Below are 17,130 nucleotides of genomic sequence, written 5' to 3'. Positions count from 1 at the left end.
TGTGTGAATAGGTTGTAGCACGATTAATCTTTTGTATGAACAAAATTGCCTACACATGTGATGAAATCAATAACTATGACATATCAGCAGTCTCACCAGATAAGCTTTCTGAAATAACTCTGAATAGCCATGTGATTCAGTAAATTGTCTTAATGTTTCGTTCCGACCAATGTCAGGATTGTTGTCGAGTTCCTTAAGGTAACTGCATTGCAGTAGAAGAAGACTATTCATGAGAAAGTAAACTTCATTGAAAAAAATATCTCTTTCCTACAGAAAGTGTGGGAAAACAGAATGATTTATTCCATTTCCATCAAATGCATGATCTTCAAATTAACAAAGAAGACTTAGCAAATCAAAAATTTCTCAAATTATAACAAATCAACATGAAAAGGAATTGATTGCTGATAAGAAGTCACATATGTAAGGATAAATAAGTTATTGGTACCTTATGACATCCTGCTTGAACCTGATAATTTCTCTAATCATTTGCCAAAAGTATGGATTCAAGATATTTTTTTTCTGTGCAAAGAGACCTGAGAGTCCATTTCGGCTACCCCATTCGCAACCATGGCCTTTTTCCAAGCTGACTGAAAATGACATATCGGAGATCTCCATATCAACTCCAAGACTCTCAAAAAATTCCAACATGTTTGGATAAGTTACCTGTCTTATACACCATTTCAACATCCATTAGAGCAATGATATAGAGTTAAAGCAACTCTAGCTATGAACATTTCCAATTGAACGCAGACATTGAAGTATTCATAAATTCATATTGAGTTTAATGCTGATTGAATACATTTTTAGCTTTCTTCGAATCCTTATACACATCAATATGCTTCATAACCAACCATAAAGAGAGATTTTTTGTCACTGAACAAAACTGAAATGGTGATACATTTTGGCAAAGATTCATCAATCAGCAAAGGCATGCTGGCTAGCTATTTAGACTAATCTTCAACCCCTCATTGGACCAAACTTCCTTTACTTCTGTAGACAAGTGAATCTTAGGCTTAACTCAACACCAAAATTTACTTCATGAGGCGAGTATTGCCTAAGACCATATAAGGAGTCCAATTGCATAATTCCACAAAGATGTGGGACTTCCAACACCCCCGCATGCTAAGGCCGGCTAACTAGAACGGGGACAACATAATACAGGTGCCTAACATCGGGTAAACCAAGAATCGAGATGGGTCTTGCTCTGATACCAAGTAAAAAAATGAATTTTATGTCTAACATAACTCAAAAGCTAGCTCATGATATGAAGATAATCCATGACCATATAAAGCATCTAGGTGCACCACTCCTTACCAACATGGGACTTCCAACACTTCCCCATTCTACTTCTCAAAATCCAACACCCCAACCTAACCCCTTATTACTCTTTCTTTTTCTATTTTTTTTATTTTAAATTGAAGGCTTTTTCAACTCTCTTTTGTGTGAAGTTCACATCGCCTGTCACACATTTTGATAAGAGTTCAAGTTCTATATACTGACAGTATAACCAATATTTACACTATCAGGCTACTTATTAGGTAATTACATGCAAATTTATTGATAAGCATTAATTAGTATATGGTAAAAATGTAACTTACCTACTATGATAGGTTAAAAAATCCTTACACCGATCAATATATATAACTTAAAGCCTTTTGTTAAAAATGAGAGTTGTGATAGGTTGTCGTCAGTGTAAAATTATTTAATTTATGAATGCATACATTGATTTAATTTATGAATGCATACATTGAGACGCGTTATACTACTACTCAAGTTATTGGAATGAAAGGGTCGAAATGGAGCGAAATAGTGAGATTTATATAATCAACGCCAACTAACTTGGTATTATTTAAAATTTTGACTTCTCAAGGGTCAAATTAAGTGAATTTCGACTTAACACTCTGGAACTTTTATTTTGACATTTTGATACGGAGAAAATTGCTACGTATACTGCTTTTATATAAGTTAGATGGATCTATTGTATTTTAAAAACTAAATTAATCTAGTCAAGTTTGGGTCTAAAGTTAATAGCCTGTTTGGCTAAGCTTATTTTTTCCCCAAAAATACTCATTTTTTCAATAAGTGCTTATTTGAAAAAAAAATGAGGCGTTTGGCTAAGCTTTTGAGAGAAAAATATAAGTGCTGGGAGAGGTGTTAGCTTTTTAAGCTAAAAATGTTTTTAAAACTTAAAAAAGCATTTTTTGAAAAGCACTTTTGAGAAAAATACACATAGAAGCACTTTTTAAAAACTTGGCCAAACACTAATTGCTACTCAAAAGTGCTTTTTAAATTAATTGGCCAAACACAAATTGCTTTTCGCTAAAAGTACTTTTTTGAAAAGTACTTTTTTTTAAAAATATTTTTTTGAAAAGTACTTTTTTTTAAAAGTACTTTTTAAAATAAGCTAATTTTAAAAGTTAGGCCAAACAGGCTATAAGTCTACGAGTAATATGCCGCAAGACTACCATTGCAAAAGAATAATTCTGTTTTTTAAAAGGAAAAAAAAACTGATTCCCTTATAACAAGTCCTTACCCTAACATCTTATAAAAAACTAGAACAAATCATTCGAAACCAATTACTAATTCACAAAAAAAAAAAAAAAAAAAAACGAATAGAAACAACAATAAAATCAAAGCGTTTTCCCACCTAAAGTAGTAATGCTTTGATTTTATTGTTGTTCGTAAGGTTAAATTTGATTGAAACAACAATAAAACCAAAGTGTTTTCCCACCTAAAAGTAGTAACTCTTTGGTTTTATTGTTGTTCTATGGAAAATATTTTTGGACAAAACCCAGTCCGTAAGATAAAATGAGAAGATTAAAGTAAATTATTTTTAAATATAAAAAATATCATTTTTAGAACAGGTAAATAAAGCAATATTGTCACATGAAATGGTACAACACCAGTTTTTTTGTTTAAAAAAAATTATGTTTTACGCTTTTTTTATTTTATTTTAAATTTTTTAAAGGAAAATTTACAGCCCATAACTACCTCTAAGACTTATTTATTAGTAATAGCTACCTTTTTTATTAATTATTTTGGTAGCTTAATTATTTATCAAATTACCATCTATAACTTGTTTTTGTAATTGCAGTGTATTTCCTTAAAAATAAGGTACCTCTCTCCCACTTACCTACAATCTCTTTTTTTTTCCAAATATTTTTCTCTCACATCTTCAATTCACAACCGTATTTTACTCCCATTATTCTTCACCATAATTAGCACGATTTCTTCTTCTTCCTTATCAGTTACCCAATCTCTACAGGTAACTAATTTTCGTTATGTTATTTGTTGTATTTCTCTTCAATTGTTCATAAATTTCATTGTCTTTACCTTCACTTTTCATTCAATTTTTTTTTTTTAATATTTTCAGCCATTGTTAGAGTATCTTCAACAAGCTCTAACTCTCCATTTTAATGGTGGATATTGATACTCCAAGCAAAAATACACCAGCGGCAATAAGAAAAGTAGTGGAGGATCTCCAGCCAATGGCCGAAGCTCAGCCAAAACAATTTGTTTGCTAAATCTCCATGGATAGGCCGAAATAAGAGGAAAATCCTTCTTATGTTTGCTAATTATGTGGTGTTATTTATTTTATGAGTGATGAAGAATAGTATTGATTATAGCAATATGATATTGTAGCATCAAGAGAATAGATTGTTATTGTAGAAACACCATTGATGAGAATTGTGGAGCTTCATGCCCACCAAGTGTTTGATAAAATGTTTCAATATATTTAAGTATAACAGTATTTCGTGTATCAACAAACAGTATATCTAATTTTTTTATATATATTTCAGTGTATTATTTTAGCCGTATTTAAATGTATTTATCTTTTTTTTTTTTGGTGTAGGGCCTATTTTTACTCCACTTTGTTTTCACGATTTTTCTATTTCAACCGTATTTCAATGTATTTCGTATTTTGTATTTCTAATTTATAAAATAGTTTCGATATATTTCATTGTATTCCATTGTATATACGAATACTACAACTTTATATTTCTTAAACAATCAACCATATTTCATTGTATTCCAGCTTATATTTTTCTATATTTGGAAGCTTTCAGATCTTTAGTGGTTTTTGAATTCAAAAAGTTTTGATTGTGATAAAAGTTGAGAGAGATTCGTGATCGTTATGGAATGCGTGAAATATAGTTGATTTCATTTAACTTACCATTTAAAAAGAAAAAGAAGAATCTGTTAAAAAAATATAGCCTATTTTTACTCAACCCGATTTTGTATTTCCGTGTATTTCACTATATTTCAAAAAATCTGTTCCATAAATAGCTCCTGATTTCACTGGAGCGTGTTTACTGTTCATTGTATTTCTCCATATTTCAAAAAAATAAAAATACACGCGTTTTTTATAGAAAAGTAGCTACACTTGGTAATTTTGTATTTTATAGTTATATTTAATTAGAAGTCAATAAAAGGTAGTTATTTATGTAAATTTCACTTTTTTAAATAGCTCCTGATTTCACTGGAGCGTATTTCTTTTGTTCATTGTATTTCTCCATATTTCAAAAAAATAGAAATACACGCGTTTTTTATAGAAAAGTAAACTTGGTAATTTTGTATTTTATAGTTATAAATTTCAATAAAAGGTACTATTTTGTAAATTTCACTTTTAAATGAATTATACCAACCCAACAAAGTGGGATTGAGAAGTACTAGACACCGTGACAAACGACAGTCCGACAAGTATCCAGTTGCAATATTTTTGTTTAATTATATCGTCATACTACTCATTGGGCCTAAATTCCCTTTTGGACCACATAACGATTGCTCTGTTTCTTCTCCTGCACCTTTCAATAAATTCAATATGATAAAATAGTTTTAAATTTTTAATTATAAAAATAGTAGTAGTATTATTCAATTCTAATAAAGAAAAAATTGTTCTTTGAGATTTATGAAAGTGATTGCGTTGTCATATGTTTCCAGACTATCTTGGTTTGAGAATCTTATATCGGTCTTTATTTGTTAGTTTAGGTAAATACGTCCAAAAATTAACTTTTAGTCTCAAGCCTAAATGACAATTATAGTACAAACATCTAACTAGAAATTAATTAAAATGATTTTTTTTCTCTTAAAAATATTATTAGTATTAATATCACTTTCGAAACACATGCAGATAGTGGCCTTGAGTTGCTATTCTTCTTTTGTTTCTCCTTTCTCTATTTTGACTTGCGACACTATTAGGCTCATTCTTAAATTGTCAAATTATGGCGAGTAAATGATTTTTTAATTTAACATTTCAATTGAATGATTGATTGTATGTAATAATAGCAATGACACCTTATACACATTGAGAATCGATTCATACGATTGACTATCAAACACACTTTTCCAAGTATAAGCTAGTTGAAATCAGAAGGCCTTGCTAATAAGGAATCTAGTAATTGGAGACCAAATTTAGGTACTAGTAGCTCAAAATGAATTTGGAGTAGAAATTCGCTAATTGACGTCTTTGAATAGTTATAAATTTTTCTTCATTTTTTTATTTAATGTTATTTTGAGTTTATATACAATATATATTACATTAGTCGAATAACTTCTTTAAAAGATATTAAAAAATACTCACGTTCACACGTATGTATTTTCAGGGTGGAAAATCGAAAGAGTTGGTGGGAACCATGCAATGCTAATATTGAATTTTATATTTTGAAAATTTTACACTACATTACAGCCTAACAAAGCTCACTGTGAAAAATAACTTTAACCCTTAGTTTAAACTTATTTTATCTAGCGACAAATAATGGGATCTAGGATTTTCACTTGGGGGGGAAAAAAAAAAAATAACAAAAGCTAAATATTAAAAATAATGTTGTCAGCGGGGATCAAACCTAGGACATTAGAGATAATTTTGAACACCCTGGACCACTAAAACTAACCTTTTGCATTTGTTTAGGGTGTTCAAAAATTAATATATGTACATAAACACAGAAAATCTACCCTATATATACACTATAATTTTTTGCCGAGGGTGTTCAGGTGAACACCCTACCACCCAAGTAGATCCGCCCCTAAGTGCGCAGTATAAATAATGTATGATTACTGTAAAATTAATGTGTATATATTTCATAACACTTATTATTTACTTGATATATAATTGAGTATCATATGATTTTATTTAATTTTTGGCCGATGGGCTAAAAATGTTAAGATTCCTTTTATTGTTGCAGGGAGACAAAAGGCAATACCCATCTCAATTATGAAATCTACGAATGATTCACAAGCGAACACGTTATAGGATTTGAGCCCGCAAGAAATAAAATTCGTATCTTTCACTATTTGTGAAATTTCAGAAATTGTTGATTCGCTTCATCATTTTATCTGCAATTGTTATCTAAGTGCTTAGAAAAATATTCTTAATACAGTTTGGTAGTTTATAGGCTATTTCATTTATCGTTTTAATAATCTTAGGTCGAATACTTAGATTCTTTCACATGAAATCAAATAAAATTTTCGAAGTTAGGCTGTCGAAATATTTTTTTTCTACTTCAAGTTAATTGAACTTTGATTATTAGGTAATCTAGATAGTACTTTTCATCTTAAGTAACCTTACACTTTGCTGTAAAACCACATTTCAACATGTTGAACCATAATTGACTTCCTTTAACAACTTGTGAACCTATTGCCTGTGTCCCAAAATCATTCTATCGATTGTTTGAACAACTATGGGTTGAAGTTAAGAAAAAGAATTAAATTAATTGAAGTTGAAAAAAAGTATTTGACGGCATTTTTGTTTGGATATTATAACTTGGAAAATAAATTGAAATATTTTGTGAGTGAAAATTAATATTTTCACTTGAAATATACTCCTTGATTTCAAACTTAAAATTCTCTATTTTAAATTAAAGTTGAAATAGTGAACTAAATTATAAAATAAGCACTTATTTGATATTATTTTCAAATATTCCAAATATTATTTATGGACAAACGTCCACGTCCCACTACATAATAAGAGCTTCGTAATGTGAAAATTATGTGAACAATTGTCTATCATGATAAATGATGGATTGTTCTCCATTTTGTTTTTTTTTTTTTTAAAAAAAAAAACTTATATCACTGACTCGTTTCTCTATTTAGATCTGCCTTATCTTCTGATCTCGTCTCCTTCGTACATACAGAAAAAAGAATTCTAGAAAGCTCACCTTTTACACTAGATACCCATGTGAACAAAAAATATACTCCCTCTATTACAAAAAGATAACACTTTTCGTTTTTCGAGAGTTAAATTTTTTAATTTTGATCGTGTGATTTAGTAAGCATTTGGCTATGAATTTTCAAACCAGCGTTTGGACATGAATTTTCAGTCATGGTTTGAAATCATGGTTTTAAATATAAAATTTAACTCATAAATTTATATTTTGTAAAAAAAGAACCATAAGTTAGTAGATATTTTTAACAATTACCCCCATCAATCATTTACCAATCTCATTAACTTCCACCAAATTTTATTTATGTCTACCAACCTTTTAATTTTGTAAAAAAAGACCCATAGTTTAATTTTATTTATTGAACTAAAATTTGATCAATTGATGTTGTATTTTTAGAAAGGTCTTCTAGTATTAATTTTGAGCCGATTGTTATTTAGCTTATTGATTTTGTTATGAACTATGACTTGCTCATTTGGTAAGATTGTATAAAAATTGAGAATGTTTTAATAATTTTTACAACTTGTGGGGTTTTTATATCTATAAGAGAAAATACTCCTTAAAATATCCAAATAGCATGGTTTCAAATCATGATTTCAAACCATGTCCAAACGGGCCCTTAATATAGAATCTTTTATTTTTTCGAAATAAAATTTACTTATTTAAAAACTATAAGTGACCATAATTAATAATTTAAAATATTTAAAAGACGTATAAAAAAATTACGGTAAAAAAATAACTCGTTTGACTCTCAAAAAGTGAAAAGTGTTAATCTTCTTAGGAAGGAAGAAGTAGATTTTATTATTTTTGAAGTAAATCAAAATTAGTTGGATCTCAAAAGAATACTAAACTCCGGCAGGCAAACAAAAATAAAATCATAGATTATATATCTACCTGCAATTAAACCACAAATGTACGTACCCGATTGAAAACCATAAAGCCAAGGTCAAGATCGACGCCATTAATGGTGACAGTCCTAGCATGTCCACCAAGATAATGTTCCTTCTCATAAACCACAACTTTAACACCAGCTTTTGCCAATTCATATGCACAAACCAGTCCACTTATCCCTGCCCCCACTACTGCTACTTTCATTTTTTGTCACTTTGGCTTCAATATTACAACTGCAATAACCATGATGAAAAGAGGAAAGGTTGAATAAGAGACAAAAGCTTAAAGATTCTTGTTCCATTTCATTTTACATGACGATGTTTGATTAGGCATAACGTTTAAGAAAGAGAAGAAAATTGTATTCAAAGAAGCAAATCAGTACCAAGACTTATTATCTACTGGTACTAGCAAAGTTAAGTCTTCCACAAACTTTTGCACATCCCCATATAAAAGTTTAATTATAGTACTACTTAGTATTAGTCATTATAATTGAAAAATGTAGAATGCATAGCCATACTATTAGTGAATATTATAGTGTCAAGTGATAATTGACTTACCTTAATGATATTGGAGGCTTTGAAGTGTTGAAGCAGAGAATAATTAAAACGCAGGAAGAAAGGAAATGAAGGGATATATAGTATTACTAGTATTCTCCTTTATTATGAACCAATGACACTGTACTGATGAGCTATTCTGTCTCACTTTGTGCTAATTAAGCAAAAGTGCAAAGCCAGCGAGGATTAGTTGGCTCGGTACAAAAAGACACACCTAGTTGATGAAAAAGGAAAACAGATTGGGAGTTATTCTGTCTTACTATTAAGCCTTCTCATATAGGAGTATATATTTAGATAAGGTCATGGGTCTTCTGTTTACTTTTCTTTTTTCCTTTAAGTATAACATATGGTATCAAGAATTCATTGGCTCGATTTAAATCACTATTTTCCCACGGAAAAGTATTCTGTAGCTATTTTTCACTGAATGTCAGTAGAAAAAATTTAAATAGTAGTTTTTTTACACAGAAAAAGTAGAAAGTTTTTCAGTATTTCAGTAGAAACCTGTTTCCCATCATGCGTTTTACCAGTGAGCTGGTTCGGTGCGAATGAAATGGAAAAACATGTTTTATAACACAAATTTTCCACTAAATATCGGTGAGAAAAATTTCTATTTCTAGTAATGTCTTTCCATCGGTTCAAGTCTTAGTAGATAGAATTGGTGGGAGATAACAAATATTTTATGAAATTAATTGAGGTGTGCACACTACTATTATTATAAATAAAAAGGAAATGTACTCCTTAATGGAATTTTCATCATTCCAAAGGAGTCGAACCAAGGGAAAAAAAAAAAAAAACCTTCAATCTAGGTATTTCACTACGAATTTTTTATTACATTGTTAAATATATGATTACTTAAGCATGATCATTGTGTAATTGTTGCGGATTTCGAAAAGAAAAAACTTTTGAGCATTTTTTTTTTGTGTTTTTGGGGCTGTTTGGGACTGCCCGCTTTTTTTTAATTTTTAATTTTTTAATTTGTTTATTTGTTGTTAATTAGTTAATTATTTATTAATTATTTACTTAGCATTTGTTAATTGTTAGATTAGCGACTTAAGTATTTGTTAATTGTTAGATTAGCTATTTCAATTGTTAGACTAGCTAATTATTTATTTAGTTTTTGTTAAGCCAATTGTTTAATTGTTAATAATTTGTTAATTGTTTGATTAGTTAACTAATTGTTTATTTATTAAATATATGATAATAATTTGTTAATTGTTTGATTAGGTAGTTAATTGTTTATTTATTAAATATATGATAATAATTTGTTAATTTTTTGATTAGTTAGTTAATTGTTTATTTATTAATTGTTTATGCTAATTGTTTGCTAGCTAATTGTTAATTATTTGACTTATTAATTGTTAATCTTTATATTTTAGGATTGAAAACCCTTAGTTTAGGATTGATAACCCGTAGTTTAGGATTGAAAACCCATAGTTTAGGATTGAAAACCCTTAATATAATTTTCGATAAAAGATTACATAACTAATACTACTTGCTAATGATTGATTTTAAATGCGTAAAACAGATGGGTCACCACAATCCTTAATATAATTTTCGATAAAAGATTACATAACTAATACTATTCGTTAATGATTGATTTAAAATGCGTAAAACAGATGGATCACCACCCTCTTCATCCGGGGCCCTTCGATCGAGAGTTACTATATCTTCAGCCCGAGCATAGGTCGCAAAGATATATGGACATCCGACCTACGACCGAGGCTCGAGTACACCGGTTAGGGGACTCGGCATGGGAGATCTTAGCTGCTCGCCCCACATCCTCGTGTCCTGGATATACTACGTCGAGGCGGTATCTACCCGTAACACCTCAGACCTTTAAGTTAAGCTTTGACCATGATTCCAGGCTTAGAAAACCAGATAAAGAATATGAGAATTGAAAATTTCTATTCAGCTGTCAGATGGGGATTTACACCTCAGAATACGGATTTAAATCAGTATACGGCCCGTATTTCAAGTCGTAAAGTGACACCCAAAATCACCGTGCATTCTAGAATTTGGCATGTGAAATTTTATATTGTTAAATACGGACCGTATTTTAAAATACGGCCCGTATTTTAAAATACGGCCCCTAAAGTGTGATCGTATTTAGGAAGGAACATAAGACAATAATCTTTTTTGTTTGAAGTATGTTGAAATACGGTCCAGGTTTACGGATCGTAAATCAATTTACGGACCGTATTTTGGTCCGTATTTCCCAACCCGCACTAGAACCTATAAATACCAGCCTGCAGTTAGTTATTTCATTTTTCATAATTCCAAGCCCTAGAAACGAAGTGTTCTTCTCCCAACAATCCAAAACAGTAAGGTAAGCCATTCCAAGCTCTTCCAAATCAATTCTATCATATATGCTCTTAATCTAATCATGAAACCATGTTCTTAACATAGGACCTTCCAGGAATCCCTCCTGATAGGGAAATAGAGTTCGAAATTAATCTACTCTCTGGCACTAAGCCTATCTCTATTCCGCTATATAGAATGGCTCCAGCAGAACTCAAAGAACTTAAGGCTTAGTTAAAAGATCTCCTAGATAAGGGATTCATCCGCCCCAATGTTTCTCCATGGGGCACACCAGTTCTATTCGTGCGAAAGAAAGATGGTTCCATGCGTATGTGTATAGACTATCGCCAGCTTAATAAATTCACTATCAAGAACATATATCCTCTTCCTAGAATAAATGACTTATTTGACCAACTTCAGGGTGCCCAGTTTTATTATAAGATAGACCTCAGATCGGGCTACCATCAGCTTAAGGTCAAGGAAAAAGATATTCCTAAGACAGCTTTCAGGATCATATATGGGCACTATGAGTTTTTTGTCATGTCTTTCGGGTTGACGAATGCGCCAGCAGCTTTCACGGATCTTATGAACAAAATGTTTAAGCCATATCTCGATCTCTTCGTGATTGTCTTCATCGACGATATTGTAGTATACTCCCCCAGCTAGTCAGATCATGCTCAGCACCTCAGAGTAGTATTGCAGACACTTAAGAACCGTGAGCTATTCACAAAATTTTCCAAGTGTGAATTTTGGCTCAAGTCCATGGCATTCTTAGGTCGTGTTATTTTCAGAGAGGGTATTCGAGTTGATAACACTAAGATTGAGGTTGTCAAGAGTTGGCCCAGACCTATCTTTGTTTCAGATATTCGTAGTTTCTTGGGTACTGGGCATTTTGGTTACTACGAGCTCTTCGTAGGGATTTTCCTCCGTCTCGGCTCGTTGACTAGGTTGACTCGGAAGAAGTCTAAGTTTCGGTGGTCGGATGCTTGTGATCGCAATTTCGAGAGTTGAAAGAAGGTTGACTTGCTCCGATTCGACCCTTGGGAAGGGACCGAAGGGGTTCGTAATTTATTGTGATGCTTCGGGAGTGGGTCTCGGATGTGTCTTAATGTAGCATGGTAAGGTTATATCTTATGCATCTCGTCAGCTCAAGGTTCACGAGAAGAATTATCCGACTCATGACCTAGAGTTGGCAGCAGTAGTTTTTCACTTAAGATATGGCGTCATTATTTGTATGGAGTGCATGTTGATATTTTCACAGATCATAAAAGCCTGCAGTATATTTTCAAGTAAAGAGAGTTGAATCTTAGGCAGAGAAGATGGCTCGAATTGCTTAAGGACTATGACGTGGATATTCTTTATCATCCAGGGAAGGCGAATGTTATAGCCGATGCTCTCAGTCGGTGTTCCATGGGAAGTTTAGCTCATGTTGATGCAGATAAGAAAATTTTGAACAAGAAAGTCCACCGTTTTGCCAGTCTTGGGGTTCGACTATTGGACTCCGAGGATGGCGGTGTGGTTGTTCAGAATAGAGCCCTTTCCTCCTTAGTCTTTGAAGTTAAAAAGAAGCAGTATAAAGATCCCTACTTGTTGCAGCTGAAAGAGGGGATTCACAAGCATAAGACGCCGGCTTTCGAACAAGGGGGAGATGACGAAACCTTGAGATATCAAGGCAGATTATGTGTTCCAGATGTAGATAGGCTCAGAGAGTGGATTATGTCTGAAGCTCACCACTCCAGGTATTCCATTCACCCAAGTTCCACAAAGATGTATCACAATCTTAAGGAGATTTATTGGTGGAATGACATGAAGAAGAATGTAGGAGATTTTGTGGCTAAGTGTCCAAATTGTCAGCAAGTGAAAGCTGAACACCAGAGGTCTAGTGGCTTGGCTCAGGATATTGATATTTCCATTTGGATGTGGAAGATGATAAATATGGATTTCGTAGCAGGTTTACCTAGTTCAGCTAGGAGGCATGATTCAATTTGCGTGATTATGGACAGACTTACGAAGTCAGCGCACTTCTTACCAGTTAAGACCACAGATGTAGCGGAGGACTATGCCAAGTTGTATCTTCGCGAAATTGTCAGACTTCATGGGACTCCAGTGTTCATTATTTCAGATCGTGGTGCTCAGTTCACAGCAAAATTTTGGAAATCCTTTCAGAAAGGATTGGGTTCAAAGGTTAACCTTAGTACAGCTTTTCACCCTCAGACAGATGGCTTGGCAGAGCGCACGATTCAGACCCTTGAGGATATGTTGAGGGCATGCGTCCTTGATTTCAAAGGTAATTGGGATGATCACCTACCTCTTATTGAGTTTACTTACAATAACAGTTGCCATGCTAGTATTGGGATGGCACCGTTTGAAGCTCTTTATGGGCGGAGGTGTAGATCACCGATTGGTTGGTTCGAACTTGGTGAAACAGAGTTGTTGGGACCAGATTTGGTCTATCAGGCTATGGAAAAGGTCAAGTTAATTCAAAAGCGTTTGAAGACGGCTTAGAGTCGCCAGAAGTCTTACACAGATGTGAGACGGAGAGATTTAGAGTTTGAAGTTAATGACTGGGTATTTCTTAAAGTCTCGCCTATGAAGGGTGTCATGAGGTTTGGTAAGAAGGGGAAACTTAGTCCCCGCTATATTGGACCATACAGAATTATGCGAAAAGTTGGTTTAGTAGCTTATGAGCTTGAATTGTCACAAGACTTGGTTACCGTACACCCGATATTTCATGTGTCCATGTTGAGAAAGTGTGTGGGAGACCCCTCGTTGGTTATCCAGACTAATGGCAAAACAGTCAATGATAGTTTGACTTACGAGGAAGCCTTAGTGAAAATCCTTGATCGTCAGGTTCGCAAGTTGAGAACTAAAGAGGTAGCCTCAGTAAAGGTTTTGTGGAGAAATCAGAAAATTGAAGAGAGAAGTCAGAAAATTGAAGAGGCTACATGGGAAGCCGAAGAAGACATGATGTCCAAATATCCCTATCTCTTTGAACAATCAGCAGAAATCGGTGAAGGTATTGTACTTCCCCTCTAAGGTCCTTCTTTTATAGTTTCCACATTATCAGTATTCAGCCTGATAGTTAGTCAATTCAACAGATAATTCAGTCCATACCCTTTCAGTTCAGTTTCCATATGCTCATGTCAGTTAGTGTGCACATGTCTCAGCAATCCCTTGTAACCAAAAATCCATCATTCGAGGACGAATGATCCCAAGGGGGAGATATTGTAACACCTCAGACCTTTAACTTAAGCTTTGACCATGATTCCAGACTTAGAAAATCAGATAAAGAATGTGAGAATTGGAAATTTCTCTTCGTGTCAGATGGGAATTTACGCCCCAGAATACGGACCGTAAATCAATATACGGCCCGTATTTCAAGTCGTAAAGTGACACCCAAAATCACCGTGCATTCTGGAATTTGGCATGTGAAATTTTATGTTGTTAAATACGAACCGTATTTTGAAATACGGCCCGTAAAATGTGATCGTATTTAGGAAGGAACATAAGACAGTGATGCAGTTTGAGGACCGTAAATCAGTTTACGGACCGTATTTCCCAACTCGCACGAACCTATAAATACGACTGCGATTAGTTATTTCATTTTTCATAATTCAAGCCCTTGAAACGAAGTGTTCTTCTCCAAACAATCCAAAACAGCAAAGGTAAGTCATTCCAAGCTCTTCCAAATCAATTCTATCATATATGCTCTTAATCTAATCATGAAACTATGTTCTTAACATAGGGTTTTCAAGAAAACCCAATCAAAGAGCATAAAGAGAAAAACCTTGGAACTCTTTTTCCAAGACCAAATTATTATTCAAATTTGGGAGCAATTCCAGGTATGTTAAACATACAATCTACATAAGAAACATTGTTTAATCATCCTCATACCTCAATAATCATAATTCTCAGAAATCCAGCAAGTTCATGATTTTGCCCTAGTTCTTGATTTTTCATAACCTAGGGTTAGAGCTCAGTTTTCTGATAATGTTCATACTTGTTATGCATGCTATGGACCCTAGCTTAATCTAAAAGACTTGTAGTTCAATCTACGAGTCTCAGAATGCAGTCTAAGTCATCAGTCGCATGATAAAGAGTCGGTAGTCGGTTTACACTGTTGCTTCATGTTTGATTGGGCCTGAGGCCATAGTTATGATTCATATACATATGTAATTATTTTAGGCCTGAGGCCATAGCTTTGAGATCTCATTATTTATTGGGCCTGAGGCCATAGTTACATGATATTTGCACAGGTAGTTTCTATACAGAGCAGCTCATGATATGAGTATTCAGTTTCATTATAGTTTATTATCCATGTATCCCTTATCATTGCTTCAGTTGCTTATCATGCTTGTACAATTCAAATGTACTAACGTCCTTATGCATGGGCCTGCACTTCACAGTGCAGAGTCTGACTTTCAAGAGGATACATTAGGCGTTTAGCTTCTAGCACTTTGAGTACATCAGCTAGTTGGTGAACCCTTCTCATTCAGGGCTTCCTGTCTATTTCCAGCTTTCGAGTATTAGTTAGTTCATTAGTATTTGAGGCATGTCAGGGTCTTGTCCTGACCTAGTTTTTCTTACAGTATTTAGATCATAGAGGTTTCATGGACACAGTCTTTAGTCAGTTATGTTGGTTTTGCCTCATAACATTTATTTTTGCACCCTCTCTTATACTTGAGTTAGAGTATTCTCTTGGTTCGTTGTATATCTTGCATGCTTTCATTATACAAGCATTGAACTCGATAGCCATGGGTTCGGCCGGGTCATGCCGATCAGCACCGAGTGCCGTGTCGTCCCCAGGCCATAGTTCTGGGCGTGACACTACCGGTGCGTCGAAGTTGGTCGGGTACAGCACGATAGGTCGCTAGTGACGGCCTTGATTAAGAGGTGGCGACCGGAGACGCACACATTTCATCTCCGCACCGGTGAGGCTACCATTACCCTCCAGGATATGGAGGTCATTTATGGGCTACAGGTTGATGGACACCCATTGTATATTGGGGAGCCTCATGTGCTGCCGTCTTTTCGGGATGAGTTGACTAGGCTCACCGGTTTCGCGATTCAGGATGGTGATATTTTAGGCCAGAGTCGGCTTTTGTTGTCGGCCCTTTATGCTCACTTGCGCCTCACAAACATGCATCATCCGATTGGAGAGGACACGCCTCAGGCTGATGTTGACCGACGTGTGCGTCTATACCTACTCATCATATTCAAGGCCATCCTGTTCCCGAACACTTCGGGTTCGCATGTGAGCTTGAGGTATCTTTGGTATATCGATGATCTCGCTGAGTTAAGATGTTATAGTTGGGGGCGGCATTGTCTTTGGGCTACATGTATCGAGGATTCTTCTAATGTTCTATGGGCACGAGGGTAGAGATCCCTGCATTTTGCTCGCTCCTTCAGGTAATATATTTAAGTATGTGTAATTAAACACAAAATATATTTTTTTAAAACGACTGATAAAATATTTTTTTAATGACTATATCATATATGGGTGTGGACTAGGTTGAAACCTTTTCAGCCCATACCAGCTCACCCTCCCGCTGACTATCTTGCTGTGCCGATGCCATACGTGCGGAGATGATCGCGAGGCGTACACCGACGTGCGGAGACGCACCACAGCCTTCTCTCGTTTAGGGATCAGCTAGACCGTATGACGGTATGTTCATATTTTGGATCCACATGCTAGACCACATAACTACTATTTTAGTCTTTTATTGTTAACTAGTTAAATCCTTTTTACAGACTTTTATATGAAAGCCATATGATCATATTTTGGATGAGCTGCCGGCGTTTTGTAGAGTTGGTCAGCACATGTGGATGTCACGGTGTCCATGATACATATGGATATCGTTGAGTACCACGCGCCCGACCGCGTGTTACGGCAGTTTGGGTATGTATAGAATATACCCGCAGCTATGGATTGCGCGTACGACCCTTTATGTGAGGGACAAGCGTGCGGGCGTCGATGATGCATGGTGGCTCCATATGCAGCAGCACGTCCAGAGTTAAGATGCGAGAATGACGAGCCTAGCGGTGGTCGGACATGACACTCCGATCCATGTGTACATGGAGTGGTACATGCGAATCACTCGCATCATTATTGGCAACCCCTCTAGGTGTCGTCCAGACGGCCTAGGATGTGTAGCTCTCGCAGGAGCGTATGAGGCGCTGGTAAGTTTTATTAGTCTTAAACTTAATCCATCGTCTTATGTACTACTTTA

General features: G+C 34.5%; 1 protein-coding gene across 7 annotated transcripts in view; it reads right to left on the bottom strand.

The window, feature by feature from the left end:
* The window catches only part of LOC132036253 (uncharacterized), a 131,623-nt gene that overhangs the window by 6,031 nt on the left and 108,462 nt on the right, over nt 1-17,130 (bottom strand). For 2 of the 7 annotated variants that reach the window (XM_059426653.1, XM_059426723.1), the window contains 2 exons: nt 446-663; nt 97-202 (listed from right to left, as the gene is read on the bottom strand). The exons of 3 other annotated variants lie outside the window; for them this stretch is intronic. In XM_059426653.1, the coding sequence (XP_059282636.1) occupies nt 97-202; nt 446-663 (324 nt within the window). Of the gene's footprint in view, nt 1-96; nt 203-445; nt 664-8,078; nt 8,282-8,605; nt 8,876-17,130 lie in introns of those variants that run through there. 2 more of the 7 variants (XM_059426792.1, XM_059426580.1) reach the window with 2 other exon arrangements.

The sequence above is a fragment of the Lycium ferocissimum genome, chromosome 1 (assembly GCF_029784015.1).
Source record: "Lycium ferocissimum isolate CSIRO_LF1 chromosome 1, AGI_CSIRO_Lferr_CH_V1, whole genome shotgun sequence".
NCBI classification, from domain to species: domain Eukaryota; kingdom Viridiplantae; phylum Streptophyta; class Magnoliopsida; order Solanales; family Solanaceae; genus Lycium; species Lycium ferocissimum.
The sequence above is the reverse complement of the archived record's forward strand: the minus strand, read 5'-3'. Positions and strand labels throughout refer to the sequence as shown.